The sequence below is a fragment of the Gorilla gorilla genome, chromosome 20 (genome assembly GCF_029281585.2).
Source record: "Gorilla gorilla gorilla isolate KB3781 chromosome 20, NHGRI_mGorGor1-v2.1_pri, whole genome shotgun sequence".
Taxonomy (NCBI): domain Eukaryota; kingdom Metazoa; phylum Chordata; class Mammalia; order Primates; family Hominidae; genus Gorilla; species Gorilla gorilla.
This window is the reverse complement of record NC_073244.2, coordinates 49,228,831-49,250,471: the sequence shown is the minus strand read 5'-3', so window position 1 is coordinate 49,250,471 and position 21,641 is coordinate 49,228,831. Positions and strand designations below refer to the sequence as shown.

The 21,641-nt window shown below is 39.8% G+C and overlaps 1 protein-coding gene across 4 annotated transcripts in view; it reads left to right on the top strand.

Moving 5' to 3' along the window:
* ZNF573 (zinc finger protein 573) overlaps positions 1–11,192 on the top strand; it is a 48,237-nt gene extending 37,045 nt beyond the window's left edge. For all 4 annotated transcript variants that reach the window (XM_063701861.1, XM_063701862.1, XM_019016569.3 and 1 more), the window contains one exon: positions 1,284–11,192. In XM_063701861.1, the coding sequence (XP_063557931.1) occupies positions 1,284–2,986 (1,703 nt within the window). In that variant the 3' untranslated portion in view covers positions 2,987–11,192. The remainder of the gene's footprint in view (positions 1–1,283) is intronic.
* Positions 11,193–21,641: the final 10,449 nt, after the last annotated feature.

Genomic DNA, 21,641 nt, shown 5'->3' with positions numbered 1-21,641 from the left:
TAAGCAACACAGTGAGACCCTGTCTCTACACATAATTTTAAAGTTAGCCAGGTGTGGTGTTGTGCATCTGTAGTCCCAGTTACTTGAGAGGCTGAGGTGGGAAAATCGCTTGAGCTGGAAGAGTACAAGGCTGCAGTGAACTATGATTGGGCTATTGTACTTCAGCCTGAGTGACAGAGCAAGACTCTGTCTTGATGATTGATTGATAGCTAGATGGATGGATAGATAGATAGATAAACAGACAGATAAAGATAGAGAGACAGACAGAGTTAGCAGGTACTGCCTTTCTAAAGAAAGAACATTTACTCTGAAACATAAAGGATGAGAAGGATTCAGCCTACAAAATGTCTAAGTCCAAGGACTCTTGAGCAGTTAAACGGTCTGTGGAAAGCATTAAGCACTGGGGGAAGTTGTACAGTTGGCCCTTTGTATCTATGGGTTCTGCACTCATGGATTCAACCATCTTCAGATCAAACATATATTTTTAAATTGTGAGGGTACTGACCACGTACAGACTTTTTTCTTGTCATTATTTTCGAAGCAACAGTAGAACAGCTATTCACATAGCATTTACATTGTATTGGGTATTATAAGTAATCCAGAGATGATTTAAAGTATACAGGAAGATGTTTATAGGTTATGTGCAAATACTATGCCATTTTATATCGGGGACTTAAGGCGTCGGTATCTGGTTGGGTTTTTGTATCTGCAGGAGGTCCTGGAACTGATCCTCCACAGATATCAAGGGGCAATTGTACTATATTCCAGGTGTTGAAAAGAGGGACTATGATAGAGAATAGGAAGCAAAGAGCTGATGTTTTGACATGAGGCCTCCTAGGTAAGCAGCAGTCCTTGGAAAGGGATTTGTATTTTATTCTAAGAACAGTGAAAAATCACTCGAGGAACTTAAAGGATGTATTCTTAAACACTGACCTGCATCTGAATCAGTGATAGGTTCAAAATAAAGATGTCAAGGTTTTTCTCCTCTCAGTTTTAATTCACTTGGTCTTTGATGGTGCCAATATAGCAGATTTGGAACAAGCTTGTCAAAGATTCTGGCCCCACCTAAATGTTACCTATGTCCTCAATCAGTAATTTCACTATCTTACGTAAACTCTCATACATCTCTGAACTCTTCTTGGCCTTTTTCAAATTTCGTAACCATATTTTTGAATTCTGTATGCCATTCACTTATTATGAATGTTGGTTTTTCTTTGTTGCATAAAGTTTCTTGTTCTCTGGTATAGAAATACAAATTTTTTTTTTGTCCTCTTTTGTTTCAGATTTGGATTTACAGTGTGAGATAATCAGCTACATAGAAGTACCCACTTATGAAACAGATATATCCTCTACACAACTTCAGAGCATATATAAGAGAGAGAAACTCTATGAATGTAAGAAATGTCAGAAGAAATTTAGTAGTGGTTATCAACTTATTCTACATCACAGGTTTCATGTTATTGAGAGACCCTATGAATGCAAAGAGTGTGGGAAGAACTTTCGTAGTGGCTATCAACTTACTCTACATCAAAGATTTCATACTGGTGAGAAACCCTATGAATGTACAGAATGTGGGAAGAACTTTAGAAGTGGTTATCAGCTGACTGTGCATCAGAGATTTCATACTGGTGAGAAAACCTATGAATGTAGGCAGTGTGGGAAGGCCTTTATATATGCCTCACACATTGTTCAACATGAGAGAATTCACACTGGTGGGAAGCCGTATGAATGTCAGGAGTGTGGGAGGGCCTTTAGTCAAGGTGGACATCTTAGAATTCATCAGAGAGTTCATACTGGCGAAAAACCATATAAATGTAAGGAATGTGGGAAGACTTTTAGTAGGCGCTCAAATCTTGTTGAACATGGGCAGATTCATACTGATGAGAAGCCATACGTATGTGAGAAATGTGGAAAAGCCTTTAGAAGAGGTCACCAACTTACTGTACATCAGAGTGTTCACACTGGTAAAAAGCCATATGAGTGTAAAGAATGTGGGAAGGGCTATACCACTGCCTCATACTTTCTTCTACATCAGAGAATTCATAAAGGTGGAAAACCCTATGAATGTAAGGAGTGTAAGAAAACCTTTACTTTGTATAGAAATCTTACTCGGCATCAGAATATTCATACTGGTGAGAAACTTTTTGAATGCAAGCAATGTGGGAAGACCTATACTACTGGTTCAAAACTCTTTCAACATCAGAAAACTCATACTGGCGAGAAACCCTATGAATGCAAGGAATGCGGAAAGGCCTTTAGCTTGTATGGCTACCTTAAACAACATCAGAAAATTCATACTGGCATGAAACGCTTTGAATGTAAGGAGTGTAAAAAAACCTTTACTTTGTATAGAAATCTTACTCGACATCAGAATATTCACACTGGTAAGAAACTTTTTGAATGTCAGGAATGTGGGAAGGCCTATAGTACTGGCTCAAACCTTATTCAACATCGGAAAACTCATACTGGTGAGAAACCCTATAAATGTAAGGAATGTGGCAAGACCTTTAGCTTGCATGGATATCTTAATCAACATCAGAAAATTCATACTGGTGTGAAACCCTATGAATGTAAGGTATGTAGAAAAACCTTTACTTTCTATAGAAATCTTACTCTACATCAAAGTATTCATACTGATGAGAAACCTTTTGAATGTAAGGAATGTGGGAAGACCTTTAGACGTAGTTCACACCTTACTGCACATCAGAGCATTCATGCTGATAAAAAACCCTATGAATGTAAAGAATGTGGAAAGGCCTTTAAAATGTATGGCTACCTTACCCAACATCAGAAAATTCATACTGGTGGAAAACCTTATGAATGTAAAGAATGTGGGAAGGCCTTCAGTCGTGCTTCAAACCTTGTTCAACATGAGAGAATTCATACTGGTGAGAAACCCTATGTGTGTAAGCAGTGTGGGAAAACCTTCAGATATGGTTCAGCCCTTAAAGCCCATCAGAGAATTCATAGGAGCATAAAAGTGTAAGACCGTAAGGAGTATGAGCGTGCCATTCATCATCAGACAGTCCACACTGGTGAGAAATGATGGAATGTTAGTCTTATAGGTATGGCTTTAGCAATTGAGAGAGTTCAAAATGCAGATCTTGCCACATTAGAAAGCATTCAATGTCAGTCCTGTTTTAATGGAATATCTGACTATTCAATGGTAAATTAAGAAAAAAAAAAAAAACAGGAATCCCAGTTTCTTCATGCCTACAACATCCATGGCATGGATTTTTTTTAAAAAAATTTAATAATTAAGGCTGGGTGCGGTGGCTCGCCTGTAATCCCAGCACTTTGAGAGGCCAAGGTGGGCGGATCACGAGGTCAGGAGATAGAGACCATCCTGGCTAACACGATGAAACCCCGTCTCTACTAAAAATACAAAAAATTAGCTGGGCATGGTGGCAGGCGCCTGCAATCCCAGCTACTCGGGAGGCTGAGGCAGGAGAATAGTATGAACCCGGGAGGCAGAGCTTGCAGTGATCAGAGATCGCGCCACTGCACTCCAGCCTGGGCAACAGAGCGAGACTCCATCTCAAAAGAAAAAAAAAAACTTATTAATTAAAAGGATGATCAAAAGCCTTTCATACTAGATTTCAATGGCTGTGTTACAAATTACCACAAGCCTTAATGTCTTACCACAACAATAAACATCACTCATAGGTTCTGAGGGTCAGAAATTCGGAAGAGGCTTAACTGAGCGCTTTTAAATTGGTCTTTCCATGAGCTTGCAGTCTTCTGAAGGCTCGTTGGGGCTGAAGGATCTGTTTTCCAGGTGGCTCGCTCACACTGGCAGGCTGGCTTAGACAGTGAGAGTGCCAGGAGAAAGCTGTGACTTTGGAGCAGCTTTTTGTTTGTTTGTTTGTTTGTTTTTGTTTTTGTCTTTGTTTTTTGAGACAAGGTCTTGCTCTATCACCCAGGCTGGAGTGCAGAGGCATGCTCATAGCTCACTGCAGCTTTCAACTTCTGGGCTCAAGCAATTTGGGTGGCTTCTTGAGCATATTTTGCATGATGTAGAAATATAAGCAATTTGTACTCAGAATGCCAGTCGTGGTGTTTTAAAAATATGTCCTCAAATTCTTGAAACTCTACCCTTCAAACTTGAAGTCTGGCCAGGCACGGTGACTTACGCCTGTAATCCCAGCACTTTGGGAGACCGAGGCCTAGCCAGGCGTGATGGCACACGCCTGTAGTCCCAGCTACTAGGGAGGCTGAGGCAGGAGAATCGCTTGAACTTGGGAGGCGGAGGCTGCAGTGAGCTGAGATCGTGCCTCTGCACTCCAGCCTGGGCAACAGCATGAGACTCCGTCTCAAAAACAGAAACAGCAAATAAAAAAACCTGAAGTCCAATTCCCCTCCCTTTGCATGTGAGCTGAACCTAGTCACTTGCTTCTAATGAACAGAATCTTCAGGATCGCCTTTCCCTGGTGCTCATGCTCACTTGTTCATTCACTCTCGTGCAAATCCGGCCTCCTCTACCTAGGGCTTCTGCAGAGGCTGCTGACAGAACCTTTTATAGAAGTTTCATTGAATGGTGATTCTCATAATTGTCACATTAGATATTGCTGGAGTCTTAACCAAGGGTTTTTAACAGTCATACTCTATCTGTTCTTTGGAGAACAGATAACCTGCTGTGAAGTGCCCGCTCTGCTCCCTCTCTGAAATAATCATTGTGTTAATGTTGAGGCCATGCTTCCTATGGGCTGCCCCCAGCCCCTTTTCTGAGCATAACATAAGTATTCATGCTAGTCAATTCTTACGAAACCCAGACCCTTCAGCTGGGAAACTGTGAATCAGCCAGGCTTAAACTGTTTTCATACTGCCCCGCGTTTTCATAGCTTTTCTACCAATCTTGCTTCATCCCTCTCCTTCAGAGTCATCCATCTTGTACCATGGCCTGAAGGCTTTCACTGCCTTTCCTGGACCTCTTTTTCATTCATAGCCCCCTCCTTCCTTCTGATCTGATCTTGCTTTTTGCTTTTCAGAGGATCAAAATGAACACATACCCTAAGGTTACCTACATACTATGTTTCCCTAACAGCACTCTGGATTTTATCTTTGTCCAGAGACCATTTCTGAAGTTTAGCATCATTCGCTTTCTGGAGAGGCTGGGAGTTTCCAAAAGCAAGTCCTGGTTCACTTCTGTTTAACAATCTTTTTCTAGCTTATCTCACTTCTAGCACTTAAGCAACAAGAAGCAAGACACCTTCAACATTCTGCTTGGGAGTCTCCTAAGCTAAATTACCCACTTTTTTTGTTGCTGTTGTTTGTTTGTTTTTGTTTCTTAAAGACACAATCTTGCTTTGTCACCCAAGTTGGAGTGCAGTGGTGTGATCATAGCTCACTACAACCTTGAACTCCCGGGCTCAAGTGATCCGCCCATCTCAGCCTCAGGAGTAGCTAGGACTACAGGTATATGCACAACTACATCTAGCTAATTCTTTTTTTTTTTTTTTTTGGTAGAGATGAAGTCTCCCTATGTTGCCTGAGCTGGTCTCAAACTCTTGATCCTCCTACCTTGACCTCCCAAAGTGCTGGGATTATAGCACGAGCCTGGGCCAGTTACACAGTTCTGTAGGTATTATTTTGTACTTTTCACAGTTACCACATGCAGCCATATTGCTTTCTGCTGTTACATAACAAGAATCCCTTCCCCCAGTCTCCAGTAACATTTTTCAGTTTCTTTAAGCCCTCACTAGGAGCTCCTCAGAAATATCCAGGTTTCTGCTAATAATATTTTCCAGGCACTTCCAATTTCCACCCAGTTTGTGGTCCCAATGCCCCTCTGACATTTGTAGCTTTTTGTTTCAATAGCATCCCTTGTCTAGGTACCAAAATCTGTTATCTCATGCCACATTCCAAAGAACCTGAAGAATTAGTGGCTTAAAATGCCAATAAATGTGTGTTTTTCTCACAGTTTCTGTGAGCCAGAAATTTGGGAGCAGCTAAGCTAGGCAGTTCTAGCTCCAAGTGTCTCAAGAGGTTGTGCTTATCTAAAGGCTTGACTATAGCTGTAGGATATGCTTTCAAATGGCTTAGTTCTGTGGCTGATAAGTTTATACTGGCAAGTCGTTTCTTCTCCCAAGGGGCCTTGTCCATAAGCTGCTTGAGTGTGCTTGTGACGTGACAGTCAGATGTGATCCTTTTTATAATCTCTCTTTGGAAGTTAGTTCTGCCACGTTCTGTTTGTTCCCAGAAAATCACTAAGTCTGGCCTACATTCAGTAAGAGAGGAATTAAGTTTCACCTTTTTTTTTTTGAAGGCAGGATCTTTCACTGTCGTCCAGTGGAGTGCATATGGCTAACTTCAGCCTCAACCTCCTGGGCTTCAGTGATCCTCCTGCTTCAGCTTCCCGAGTAGCTGGGACTACAGGTGTGCGTCACCATGCCCAGCTAATTTTTAAATTTTGTAGAGATGGGGGTCTCACCAACTTGCCCAGGCTTGTCTCAAACTCCTAAGCTCAAGCAGTCTTCCCACAGTGTTCCCAAAGTGCTGAGATTATAGGCGTGAACCACTGTGCCCAGCCCACTTTCACTTTTTAAAGAGAGAAATGTCAGAACATTTGCAGACATATTTTTATTTTTAAATCACCACACCTGACACCACTCAATCATTGTTGAAGTCTCAAAAATTAGTACTAATAAACTAACTTGTTAATGTCACATATGCAATAGTGCTTTTAGCCATGGCACATGCCTTACCTGTCACCACTGCCACATAACTCCCTGTGTGTCATTGGCCAAGATATTTATCATCTATGGGAATTATTTGCAAAGTATAATCAAGAGCCTACATGAAACCCAGGCATGGTGGCGCACACCTGTAGTCCCAGCTACTCGGGAGACTGAGGCGGGAGGATCGCTTGAGGCAAGAGTGTAAGGCTGCAAGTGCTCTATGATGGTGCCTGTGAATAGCCACTGCACACCAGCCTGGCTTTTTTAGGCCCCATCTAAAAAGAAAAAAGGTACATAAGAGTCCTATTATGCGGATGTGGCCGAAATTATACTTGTCAAAACCTGGGAAGACTGTTTGGCATATAGCGTTATGCTCAATAAATATGAGCTATTGGCCGGGCGCAGTGGCTTACGCCTGTAATCTCAGCAGTTTGGGAGGCTGAGGAGGGTGGATCACATGTCAGGAGATCGAGACCATCCTGGCTAACATGGTGAAACCCCATCTCTACAAAAAATACAAAATATTAGCCGGGCGTGGTGACACGCACCTGTAGTCCCAGCTACTCAGAAAGGCCGAGGCAGGAGAATCACTTGAACCTGGGAGGCGGGATCATGCCACTGCACTCCAGCCTGGGTGACAGAGCGAGACTCCATCTTAAAATAAATAAATAAATAAATATGACCTATTATAGATATCATTATTATTTGTGTTGCTGATAATTAATTTTTATGAAAGATTCTAATAGCATAATTAATTTAGAACAGCTTCTGAAAGCCACTCATCTATTATTAAATTTTATATAATTTTGGAAATTAAGAATATGATTTTAGCATGTCTAAAGATTTTGACTAGGTGCAGTGGCTCACACCTCTAATCCCAGCAGTTGAGGAAGCCAAGGCTGGCAGATCACCTGAGGTCAGGAGTTCAAGAACATCCTGGGCAACATGGCAAAACCCCATCTCTACTAAAAATACAAAAATTATCTGGGCATGGTGGCACACACCTGTAATCCCAGCTACTCGGAGGGCTGAGACACGAGAATCGCTTGAACCCAGGAGGCGGAGGTTGCAGTGGGCCGAGATCACACCGCTACACTCCAGTTTGAGTGACAGAGTAAGACTCCGTCTCAAAAAAAAAAAAAAAAAAAGATTTTGCATATGTTGTTTTGTTTTGCTTTTGCTTTTTTAATTTTTTGTGGAGATGGGGTCTCACTATGTTGCCTAGGCTGGTCTCAAACCCCTGGCCTCAAGCAATCCTCCTGCCTTGGCTTCCCAAATTGCTGGGATTATAGGCATGAGCCACTGTGCCTGGCCAAGATTTTGATAATAGCCAACAGTTCATATTTTCTGTTAACAATTTAAGATAAAGTAGGAATTAATAATGGGCTATCAAGAAGTAAATTGTTGTCTTGGAGGTTTTCCCTAAATTTGAAATGTACATTTTAATTTAACATACAGAAAAATTGAAAGAATTGTTTAGTAACCCACCATATATGTTTACATTCATGTTATTTGCTTTATCTTATTTCAGCTCTTTTTATCTGCTTATGTATGGGTTATTTCTGTATCATTTGAGAGTAAGTTGTAGACATCATGGCCCTTTGCCTTTAAATATATGCAAATTTCCTGGATAACTGTGATACTATAATCATACTGGAAAAACGTAATAATTTATATAGTGTCTTCAAATATGTGCCCAAAGATTTTTTATAACTACTTATTTTCTAATCAGTATCCACTCTTGGTTAATTCATTGCATTTGGGATTTTTTTTTAATTTATTCTTTTTCTCTAGGATAATATCCCCACTTTTTCATGCTTTTGAATTTTTCTTTTCCTTTTTTTTTTTTTTTTTTTTTTTGAGACAGAGTCTCGCTCTGTCACCAGGCTGGAGTGCAGTGGTGCGATCTTGGCTTACTGCAACCTCTGCCTCCCGGGTTCAAGCAATTCTGCCTCAGCCTCCCAAGTAGCTGGGACTACAGGTGCATGCCACCACACCCAGCTAATTTTTGCATTTTTAGTAGAGATGGGACTTCATCATGTTGGCCAGGATGGTCTGGATCTCTTGACCTTGTGATCCACCCGCCTTGGCCTCCCAAAGTGCTGGGATTGCAGGCGTGAGCCACCACACCCAGCCTGAATTTTTCTTTTTTAAGTACCCAAAGAATGTCCCACATTCTTGATTTCTGCTTCACAGTATGATTTAACTTGTTGCTCTGTCCCTCGTTTTCCCATAAATTGGCAGTTATGTCTAGAAAATTCATTAGGTTGAGATTTTTGTCAAGAACATCTCATGAATGATGCTGCAGACTTCTGAAAGCATATCAGGTTTTTATATGATTATTTATGCTACACTGTAAAGCTTGCTTAAAGAGGCAACTGTCGGCTCTCCATTGAACAATTCCATTTTGCATTAGTAATCTGATGGGTGCTACATTGATCCGTTAATTTGAAAACATAATCCCTTTAATTCAGGAAACAAGGATTGAAACAAAAAGATGTCATTGTATTCATCTCTCTGTGTAGCACATATGAACTGCCTGTTAAAGGTTAGACTATAAATCTGTGGATAGAAACAATGTTAATATATGAGGCTAGAAGAAAGGAAAACAAATATACCAATATTAAGAAAAAATTAATAAAACTAGATAAAGAGATTAATGATTAGGAAATAAAACTAGTTTTTATTCAAATCTTACCCCCTCCCATTTTGTGGAACATGAGCTAAATCTCTAGATATAATCAAGAAAAATTTTAAAAGAGAGATATGAAGAAAATGTTTTAAATTAAAAGTTAATTTTTGCCGGGCACAGTGGCTCACGCCTGTAATCCCAGCACTTTGGGACGCCGAGGCAGGTGGATCATTTGAGGTCAGGAGTTCGAGACCAGCCTGGCCAGCATGATGAAACCTCATCTCTACTACAAATACAAAAATTAGCTAGGCATGGTGGCATGCGCCTGTAATCCTAGCTACTTGGGAGGCTGAGACAGGAGAATCGCATGAACCTGGGAGGCGGAGATTGCAGTGAGCCGAGATCATGCCATTGCACTCCAGCCTGGGCAATAGAGCGAGACCCAGTCTCAAAAGAAAGAGTTAATTTTTGATGTTTATATCAAAATATTTAGCAATCTCTAATGTATTTTGAGAAGGAATTATATTTGTGAAAGAATATAGTTTTTCAAAATGACATAGATATTGTAGGAAATCGGAATTTTTAAAACATGATTGAAAACAAGATGAGTTTCACTCATTAGGGTAAATGGAAAATTTCTGAGTATGATATCAGCAAACTCTAAGATTCTTTTAAAATAATTGTGCAATAGTCATTTTTCTGGCAGAGTCAATTCATTCTTCTGGTTCAATATATTCTAGACAAATGAAAGAAAAGGAATGTTGATCTGTGTTTATCCTTGTAATTTTTCTAAGCTTTATAAACAGTTTTGTAAATGGGATGAATTATGTGCACGATACCATCAATTCTAAAAACTACCTTTTTAAAAACCTTTTGGAAATCAGGATTGCAGTTGATAACTACCTAAACTCACTTCCAGCCCTATAAAAATTACTTTTCCAAACTAAGGAGCATCACGCATTATGCATTGTCAGCCAAAGTTCTGTAGTGTCAGCGTGATCATTCGTTGTGTCTGTGTCAGTGTGATCGTTCGTTGTGTCTGTAGTGTCAGCGCGATCATTCGTTGTGTCTGTAGTGTCAGCGTGATCATTCATTATGTCTGTAGTGTCAGCGTGATCATTGTGTCTGTAGTGTCAGCGTAATCATTTGTTGTGTCTTTAGTGTCAGCGTGATCATTCATTGTGTCTGTAGTGTCAGTGTGATCATTCGTTGTGATCTACATGCTCATATCCCTTTTGTCCACAAAGGAAATAATTCACCTTTAAATATTAACATCATTTCCCCTATGCAATTTTAAGTTTTGATAATGAAATAAAACACAATGCAGAATGATTTTGCTATAGGTTAGATGACCACTGTACTTGATAATTGAAAAATGGTTTATGTTCTTAGACAAGCCAATGAAGTAATCTCCTGCTCTTGGAACAAACAAAAACCACATGATTAGCCTCTCACAAGATTGGCGTGCACTGTGGTATAGAAAGTTTGTTTGCCTTTCCATAACCCAGTGTATCTAAGAATTACCTCGGAACTTCCATTTCTATTAATATTACCTACTAACACTTAAGTCTGAGTGTGGTGGCTCATGCTTGTAATCCCAGCACTTTGGGTAAGGCCGAGGTGGTCGGATCGCTTGAGGTCAGGAGTTGAAGACCAGCCTGGCCAACATGGTGAAACCCCATCTCTACTAAAAATACAAAAATGAGCCAGGTGTGGTGGCGCATGCCTGTAATCCCAGCTGCTCTGGAGCCTGAGGCAGGAGAATCACTTGAACCCGGAGGCGTAGGCTGCAGTGAGCCGAGATTGTGCCACTGCATTCCAGCCTGGGTGACAGAGTGAGACTCTGTCTCAAAAAAAAAAAAAAAAAAAAAAAAAAAATCGGGACATGAAACCATAAGCCGAAATGCTGCCAAGACCTAAAGGAATGACCCTCAAACTGGAATTTCAGCATTTTGTCATGTGATTAATCCCCGGGAGAATGCAGTCAGCTCGCATGATGATAGGCAAGTAACCACCTTTTTCTGTACTCGTACTACTGTTACTTTTCTACAAAATGAAAAACCTAAATTTTTTTTGTTTTGTTTTGTTTTTTGGGGTTTTTTTTTTTTTTTTTTTTTTTTGAGACGGAGTTTTGCTCTTGTTGCCCAGGTTGGAGTGCAATGGTCCGATCTTGACTCACTGCAACCTCTGCCTCCTAGGTTCAAGCGATTCTCCTGCCTCAGCCTCCTGAGTAGCTGGGATTACAGGCACGCATCACCACACCTGGCTAATTTTTCTTATATTTTTAGTAGAGACGGGGTTTCTCCATGTTGGTCAGGCTGGTCTCGAACTCTCGACCTCAGGTGATCCGCCCGCCTCGGCCTCCCAAAGTGTTGGGATTACAGGTGTGCGCCCCCACGCCCGGCCTAAATGTTTTTAAACTCTCATCCTGATCAGTATTTAGGTTATAGATAATTTTTTAAAACTCTACTTAGAATATTGTTTCAGAGGAGTCTGTAAATAACAAAACTCTATAATTGCAGTCATAGCTGATGTATATAAACTTGGATCTTTTCCAAATGCTCTTCTACTCTTGTAATTTCTAGTCTGGTCAGCTGGAAATAAGAGTATCCAGTAACTCCACTTGTCCACCTAAAAATATATTTATTTTTTTAACTAACCCATTAAGTATTTTTTATATGTATTTATTGGCCAATCATGTTATTTACTGTGACTTTCCTGTTTGTTTCTTTTGCTCATTTTCTCAACCTGCTGATTTATGAATACACACACATACTCTAGATCTTGATTCTTTTGTTATTTTATATATAATATCCTTTTCCTGGAGAGTAGCTTTTTAAAGTGCGTTCGTGATTTTTCTGATACTGATAGTTTTCCCACATACTATCATATTATATTTGGATGTTGCCATTATCACTCTAACCATAAACTGGTAATCTATTTATATTTTTAATAGTATGTGAGATTTCTATGTATTCAGTCAGATTATCTATGAATGGAAACGAATTTTCTTTTAAAATCATTATTATTTCTTTACTTTTATTAAAATAAATACGATTGTGTCAAGTATAGGGGTAATAGCCAGTGTCTTAGTTGTTTGACCAGTTTAATGGAAATCAGTACAATATTTTACCATTCAACTAATATTTACTTTGTTGTATGCAAGTATGCTCTATAATTAGGGCTAACTTCTTATATTTTTTCAAATCCTATCACTTCTTTTGCTTTGTTCATATATCATTCTCCTCTGCTATTTTAATGTTTTAATTCATACTGATTTCTTGTTTTAAACCATTTCTGAAATATAATATGCTTAGCTGTGGTATATTATTGTTTTGATAAGCTGCTTAATTTATCTTATGAATATTTTGTTTGGGATTTTTGTCCAAATATTCAAAATTGATATTAATATTATTAGCATTCATATATTAACATTCAAAATTAAGAATTTTTTAAATTTTTGTTATTGCCATTATTTGTTTATTAAAAGTTAGATAAAATTTGGCTTTAAACCCATATGGTCCTGTTTTTTCTTTATTTTGTTTTCCTTCTTACAGTTTTAATATTGGATTGTTAAACACTTCCAAAATCACCTGATACTCTATTTGAATTTCTACTTTATATGAAAGCAACAGATTAACTGAGCTGCATACCTGCCCGAGGCACAATGCCTTTGAGCACTGCACATTGTGGTATTACCACTGGGTTCCACATAAAAGACGCATCCCCACATGAACCCCTCAATGAAAATCAAGCATTATGTGTTCTTGGCAATACGATGCTAGGAGTTCAGAACTCTTTAGCAAGAATATAAGATGCGGGCCCCGCATGGTGGCTCACGCCTGTAATCCCAGCACTTTGGGAGGCCAAGGCAGGTGGATCACCTGAGGTCAGGAGTTTGAGACCAGCCTGACCAACATGGAGAAACCCCATCTCTACTTAAAAAAAAAATACAAAATTAGTGAGGTGGGGTGACGCATGCCTGTAATCCCAGCTACTCGGGAGGCTGAGGCAGGAGAATTGCTTGAATCCAGGAGACAGAGGTTGCAGTGAGCCAAGATGGGGCCATTGCACTCCAGCCTGGGCAACAAGAACGAAACTTCATCTCGAAAAAATATATATATAAAATGCATTGCTGCTTAGACATGTTTGGATACTTACCAGCAGCCCTCATGAGAATGAAAGATTCTTTAATGTGTGAAAAATTTTAATGCAGGGTGAGTAAATATCCACTAATAGTTTTATTTTATTGCCTCATGTTAAAGTTATAATTTGTCACATAATTAGCATTGATTGCATTAAATATTAAGCAATTGACATTCCTCTAGATCTGCACTGTCAGGTAGATACAGTAGCCACCAGCTGCACGTGGCCATTTTAAATTAATTTAAATTTAATAAGACATAAAATTGAGTTCACCAGTAGGACTAGTCACAGTTAGGTGTTCAATAGCCATGTGTATTGGACTTTACAGATACAGTAGTCCCCTCTTTATCTAATGTTTCCTTGTTGTTAATCTCTTGCTGTGCCTAATTTATAAATTAAACTTTATCATAAGTACATATGTTTAGTAAAAAAATAGGATGGTTTGGTGCCATCCTTGGTTTCAGGCTTCCCCTGGGGGTCTTGGAACATAACCCCTGCAGATAAGAGGGAGACTACTGTATACAATGTTTCCATTATTAGAAAACTTTCTATTAGATAGGAATATTCTGAATACTTACATTCTATTCAGATAAAAAATAATCTTACGGATTTAACAAATGAAATATTGCCAAGCACTTAATTATCATTTGCAAAATTAATTGAGCAATTTTAGGTATATATTAAAAATCATAGGCTGGGTGTGGTGGCTCACGCCTTTAATTCCAGCACTTTGGGAGGCCGAAGAGGGAGGATTACTTGAAGTCAGGAGTTCAAGAACAGCCCTGGCAACATAGTGAGACCCTGTGTCTACAAAAAAAAATTTTTTTTAATTAGGCGTACTGGCGCATGCCTGTAGTACCAACTACTCTGGAGGCCGAGGCAGGAGGATTGCTTGATCCTAGGAGTTTGAGATTGCAGTGAGCTATGATGGCACCACTGCACTCTATCCTGGGCAATAGAGTGAGACCCTGTCTCTAAAAAAGCAAAGAAAAGTCATTAATTTTTAGCAGATACTTGAAAGCATCTTTTTTTTTTCTTTGAGACGGAGTCTCGCTCTGTGGCCCAGGCTGGAGTGCAGTGGCATGATCTCGGCTCACTGCAAGCTCCATCTCCCAGGTTCACACCATTCTCCTGCCTCAGCCTCCCAAGTAGCTGGGACTACAGGCGCCCGCCACCTCGCCTGGCTAATTTTTTTGTATTTTTAGTAGAGACGGGGTTTCACCATGTTAGCCAGGATGGTCTCGATCTCCTGACTTCATGATCCGCCCGCCTCGGCCTCCCAAAGTGCTGGGATTACAGGCTTGAGCCACCGCGCCCGGTCTGAAAGCATCTTAAATATTTTAAAGTGGAAACAATATGCAAAAAAGTTGTAATATTGATTTATATTTTATTTTTTTGAGACAGAGTCTTACTCTGTTGCCCAGGCTGGAGTGCAGTGGTGCGATCTCGGCTCACTGCAACCTCCGCCTCCCGGGTTCAAGCAATTCTCTGCCTCAGCCTCCCGAATAGCTGAATTACAGCTGCCCGCCACCACACCTGGCTAATTTTTTGTATTTTTAGTAGAGACAGGGTTTCACCATCTTGGCCAGGCTTGTCTTGAACTCCTGGCATTGTGATCCACCCGCCTTGGCCTCCCAAAGTGCTGGGGTTACAGGCGTGAGCCACTGTGCCCGGCTATTCTTACTATTTTTATGCACTTATGTTCTTATTCCTTCCTATTTTTCTCTCTACAGTTAATGGTAATTGAGCAATTTTTAGATACTCCTCTAATTTCCATGGTCTTCACTGAGACACACGCATGCAAAGACGTAATCACAAAAAAAGAAAGCTTTACCATGTGGATTATCAACCACATATTTCTTGATCAGGGCCTTGGTCTTGGTGATCTTATGGAAGAGATCATTAAGTGTTTTTCTTTTAGCTTTTTCTTCTTAAATAAGCATTATTGAGATAAAGCAAGATATAATTTTAGGCTGAACACAGTGGCTCACTCCTGTAATCCCCACATTTTGGGAAGCCAAGGTGGGAGGATCCTTTGAGCCCAGGAGTTTGAGATCAGGCTGGATAACAAAACAAGACTCATCTCTACAAAAAGTAAAAAAAAAATTTGCCAGGCATGGTGGCATGCACCTGTAGTCCCAGTTACTCGGGAAGCTGAGGCAAGAGGATCGCTTGAGCCAGGAGTTTGAGGCTGCCATGAGGGCACCACTGCATGTTAGCCTGGACTACAAAGCAAGACCCTATCTCAAAAAAAAAAATTAAAATTTTGCTTACTTTTAAGATATAATAACAGGGTAGGATGTACCCTCCCATCTCAATAATTTTTAAAAATATATAGAATGACAGTTTTCAGACACTGAACAACAAGCAGACCACAATCCCCAATTGCAGAAACCACCAAGGTGAGCTCTATTATTTCTCCCAACTTAACATCTGGAGTATTTTCAGTCCATTGCTCAGGGAGAGTTAACAGAAGCAGAGCCCAGTGTTCTTCCCAAATTGAGACACAAACTTGAGGATTTGCAGAAGCCAGGGTATGTGGAACAAAGTACTAGACAGGAACAACCTCCATGAAGAGATCTCTGGAGAGCTGCCAGGGAGTTCCCTTGAATCTTCAGCTGAAAGTACTGACCAGTTAGCTATATGTGAAAACACCTGAAGCTGTGGAAAAACCCACTTGAAATGAATAGAGGGAATAATCCTCATAGCTCAAACAAGTCCAGGAATAGCAGGTGTTACCAATAGCCAAAGTGGAAAAACCCTCATAATTCACAAGACCTCGGGTACTCAGAAGTATACTGTCTTAAGAGAGAGGAAAAATCAGCTTTGGACTAATTAGTCTTGCTCTGGTCCTGCCTTATCAAAGCTGAAAAAGAACCCATGAAAAAGATCAAACTGTTTTCAAGTACGTGAACTATATTGCAAAACAAAGCTCAAAAATACTGAAAAATATACCAGAATACCTGGCAAGGTGAAACATTTCAATGTTTAGCATCCAATCAAAAGTTACAAGACGGGTGGGTGCAGTGGCTCACGCCTGTAATCCCAGCACTTTGGGAGGCTGAGGTGGGCAGATCATCTGAGGTTGGGAGTTCCAGACCAGCCTGACCAAAACGAAGAAACCCCGTTTCTACTAAAAATACAAAAAATTAGTCGGGCCTGGTGGTGCATGCCTGTAATCCCAGCTACTCGGGAGGCTGAGGCAGGAGAATCACTTGAACCCGGGGAGGTGGAAGTTGCAGTGAGCAGAGATCGCACCATTACAATCCAGCCTGGGCAACAAGATCGAGACTCTGTCTCAAAAAAAGAAAAAAAAAAAAAGGTTACAAGACATGCAAAGGACCAGGAAAACATGACACACAACGAGGAGCAAAATTGATTAATCAAAATTGTCTCACATATTAGAATTGATAGGTTATCAGAATAATTATAATGATATTTCATATGTTGACAAAGGTAGACCAAAATATAAGCACTTTTTTTTCTTTTTTTTTTTAAAGACAGGGTATCACTCTTTGGCCCAGACTGGAGTGCAGTGGCCCAGTCATGGCTCACTGCAGCCTCGACCTCTTGAGCTCAGTTGATCTTCCCACCTCAGCCTCCCTAGTAGCTGGGACTGCAGGCATGCACCACCATGCCCGGCTAATTTTTTGTATTTTCTAGTAGCGACAGGGTCTTGCTTTAGCCTCTCAAACTGCTGGGATTACATGTGTAAGCCACTGCACCTGGCTGAAATATAAGCACTTTTAGGAGAATCATGGGAGATGTTTTTTTAAACCACATTAAACATCCACAAATGAAAACTACAATGTATGAGATGTAAAATACTCTGGAGAAATGATTAGACATTGCAGGAAAAGGATTAGTAAGCTTAAAAATTTTCCCAATTGGTGAAAACTGTAGACTTACAAATTGAAGCAACTCAATGAATTCTAATCACAAGAAATGTAGAAATCTAAACAAAGACTGATCATAGTCTAATTGCTTTAAAATAGTGATAAAGAATAAGTCAGCAGAGAAAGGAGACCACATAGAGAGGAACAAATGCAAGAATAAAAGTATTTCTTGTTGAAACCAACATAACCTAGAAGACAGTTGAGCAAAATTCTTGTATAGCGCAGAAATGAAAAATGTTACCTTGAATTCTATACAATGTGAAAATACTTTTGTACGAAGGTGAAAATTTGTGGATGTCTGATTTTTTTTAGGCATCTAAAAGATGAGAGAATTGATTGATGCTTTCCTACACTCTAAGAAATGTTAAGGTTCTTCAGACAAATGGAAAGTGATATCAGATGGAAATTTGGACCTACATAGGAAATGGCTAATATGTGGGTAAATATATCTTATTATTTAAATTGCTTAAAAGATGATTGAGCTGGGCGTAATGGCTCACACCTGTAATCTCAACTGTTTGAGAGGCTCAGGTGGGAGGATCACTTGAGCCCCAGAGTTTGAGACCAACCTGGACAACATAGTGAGGCCCCGTCTCTGCAAAAAAATTTAAAAATTAGCCAGGTGTGGTGGTGCACACCTATAATCCCAGCTACTCAGGAGGCTGAGGTAGGAGGATTTCTTTAGCCTGGGAGGTCGAGGCTGCTGTAAGCTGTGATTGCACCAGTTGAGGCTGCTGTGAGCTGTGATTGCACCACTGCACTCCTGCCTGGGCAACGGAGCAAGACCCTGTCTTTAAAAAACAATAAGATAGTCTGGGCGCAGTGGCCCACACCTGTAATCCCAACACTTTGGGAAGCCAAGGTTGGTGGATCACTTGAAGTCAGGAGTTCAAGACCAGCCTGATCAACATGGTGAAACCCTGTCTCTACTAAAAATACAAAATTAGCCGGGCCTGGTGGCGCGTGCCTGTAATCCCAGCTACTTGGGAGACTGAGGCAGGAGAATTGCTTGAATCTGGGAGGTGGAGGTTGCAGTGAGCTGAGATCATGCCACTGCACTCCAGCCTGGGTGACAAAGCGAGACTGTATCTCAAAAAATTTTAAGAATCATAATAATAACATTATTACTATCTTTCAGAGAAACTAAATATGAGGAAAAAATGGTTTTACTTCCATTAACTTTAATTCTGACTCTTCATTTCTTGTTTAGATACAAATTTCTGATTCTGTCCTATTCTTTCTCTCTCTCAAGAATTTTCTTTAACATTTCTTATAAAGATCTGCTAACAACAAATGCTCTCAGTTTTTACTTGTTGAAAAGTCTGTATTTCTTTTTTATTTCTTTTGGTAACAACTTTGTATATAATTCACATTCCATCCAATTCACTCATTTAAAGTGTAAAATCCAGTAGTTTTTAATGTAGTCACAAAGTTGTGAAACCTTCAACACAGTTTTAGAACATTTTCATCACGCCAGCATGAAAGCCTTTAGCCACCATCTCAATTCCTTCTGCCACTCTTCAATTTAGGAAACAATTTACTTTCAGTCTCTATAAATTAGCCCACATTGGAAATTTTATATGAGAAGAAATTTCATATAGAAGGAATCATAAATATGTGGTCTTTTGTACCAGCTTCATTCACTTAGCATAGTGTTCAAGGTTGATCTATGTTGTAGCTTGTATCAGATCTTCATTTCCTTATATTACCAAATAATAGTCCATTGTGTAGATATGCCACATTTTACTTATCTACTTATAAAATGAAGAACAATTGGGTTTTCTTTCCAGTTTTGGCTATCATGAATCATGCTGCTGTAAATATCTGTGTACAAGCTTTGTGAGAACATATGGTTTTGTCTTGAGAATATACCTAGGACTAAAATTGCTGCATCGTATGGTAACTCTACATTCTTCTGAGGAACTGCCAGACTGTTTATACAGTAGTTCTACCATTTTCCAGTGACACCATCAATGTATATAGGGTTCTATTTATCCAAATCCTATCCAAAATTTGTTATTGTATATTTATTTGATTTTAGTCATCCTAAGTAGTATATCTCATTGGGGTTTTGGGGTTTTGATTTACATAGTCTTTTTCTTTGTTTCCCAGGCTGGTTTCGAATTCCTAGGCTCAAGCAATCCTCCTGCCTCGACCTCCCAAAGTGCTGAGATTACAGGCATGAGCCACTGCTCCTGGCTGATTTGCATATTCTTAATGATTAATATAGAACATGTTTTCAAGTATTTAGTAGCCATGTGTATACTTTTTTTTTGAGAAATACTTATTCAGTTACTTTGCCCATTTTTGTTGGGCTTTTTATTATTGAGTTGCAAGACTTCTTTATATATTCTAGATACAAATCCCTTATTGGATACATAGTTTACAAACAATTTTTCTCACTCTTTGGGTAGCTTCTCACATTCTTGGTGGGTTTTGAAGCACAATGTTTTACAATTTATGTCCAATTTCCTTTTTGGATGTTGTTGCTTGTGATTCTGATGTCACGGTTAAGAAACAATTGCTGACTATAGAGTCCAGAAGATTTATGCCTACATTTCCTTCTAAATGTTCTACTGTTTTAAGTCTTACACTTAGGTGTTTGATCCATTTTGAGTTGATTTTGTATATGGTGAGAGGCAGGGAACTCAATTCATTCCTTCCTATGTGCATCTCTAGTTCCAGTCTTTTCAACAAAGACTACTCTTCCCTTCCTTAAAATCCCTTGGTATCCTTGTTGAAAATAGTATGTGGAGCCGGGCACAGTAGCTCATGCCTATAATCCCAGCACTTTGGGAGGCTGAGGCGGGCAGATCATCTGAGGTTGGGAGTTCGAGACCAGCCTGACCAACATGGTAAAACCCTGTCTCTACTAAAAATACAAAATTAGCTGGGCATGGTGGTGCATGCCTGTAATTCCAGCTACTCAGGAGGCTGAAGCAGGAAAATCGCTTGAACCTGGGAGGTGGAGGTTGCAGTGAGCCAAGATCGTGCCATTGCACTCCAGCCTGGGCAACTAGAGCAAAACTCCGTCTCAAAAAGAGAAAAAAGAAAAAGAAAATAATATGTGGAGTCAATTTAATCCATTGATCTATGTGTGGTATTTCTGAGAGATTACTCAGGAGATTCAGGAGCAACAAATCCAAGAACTAATTAAGAGAAGAAATAAGTGATCAATAAGTTCTTAGATTGTAACTTTAATAATTTTTTTTCCTTGACTATTTGTATTTTTGAATGGTGAATTTTTAGTTTTGTTCCTTTTCCTCTTAGGGTATAGACAAATATTTTTTATTTTTAAATTAATTTTACTTATTTTTTGAGACAAGGTCTTGCTCTGTTGCTCAGGCTAGAGTGCGGTGACACCATCATACCTCACTGAAGCCTGAACTCCCGGGCTCAACTGATCCTCCTACCTTTGTCTTTGGAATAGCTGGGCCCACAGGCATGTGCCACCACACCAGGCTAACTTTCATTTTTGGTAGAGTTTGGGAGGAGGAGAGGGGTGTCTCACTATGTTTCTTAGGCTGGTCTTGAACTTCTGGCCTCAACTGATCCTCCTGCCTTGGCCTCCGAAAATGCTGGGATTAAAGGCGTGAGCCACCGTGCCCAGCCTGTATTCATCAATATTTTATTAAGCCAAAGAAACAGGAAATTCGGACTATTAAATATTTGTCCGTTTTAGCTGTTGTAAATATTTCCCCCAAATTTACTTACCTAAAAATTTTTCTTATTCATTTTTTACCATTTGGAAATTTTGGATGCTTCTAAATAACTATGAAGATTTACAAAGTATTACATGAAGGATCAAAAAAATTTTTTTAATTTCTTATTTTATCTTTAAGAAGCCTATTCCAGAACAAAAATAATAAAACTATTTAGCAGTTATTTCTTCAGATGATTTTTTAGTCAAATTTTTAGTCAAATATATTCGTGTCCAAAGATGAAGAACATAATGTCATGTACTGAAGAATGTGATGGAACTTCAAACCCTCATATAGGACGTGAGTCCATTTACCTAGCGCTTGCCCAGACAAGCTGGGCCTGTCGGGTGGTATTAAAAGTCCCGGTCCCATGTGTTACCAAGGAGGCCGGCGCTACCTCAGGGGCCATGAAGGTTTCGGCGCCCCACCCTGAGGAGCTCACACCCATCCAGCAGGTGATCCCTTCCGAGGCTACCTGGATCAGTTTTTACTCAGACTCGCCTCCTACTGGCCCTAAGAACGCACTAACTCCACCCTAAGCCTCAGGCCAGGGGCCCATTAGTGGCCGACCTGCGCATGCGCACTCTAG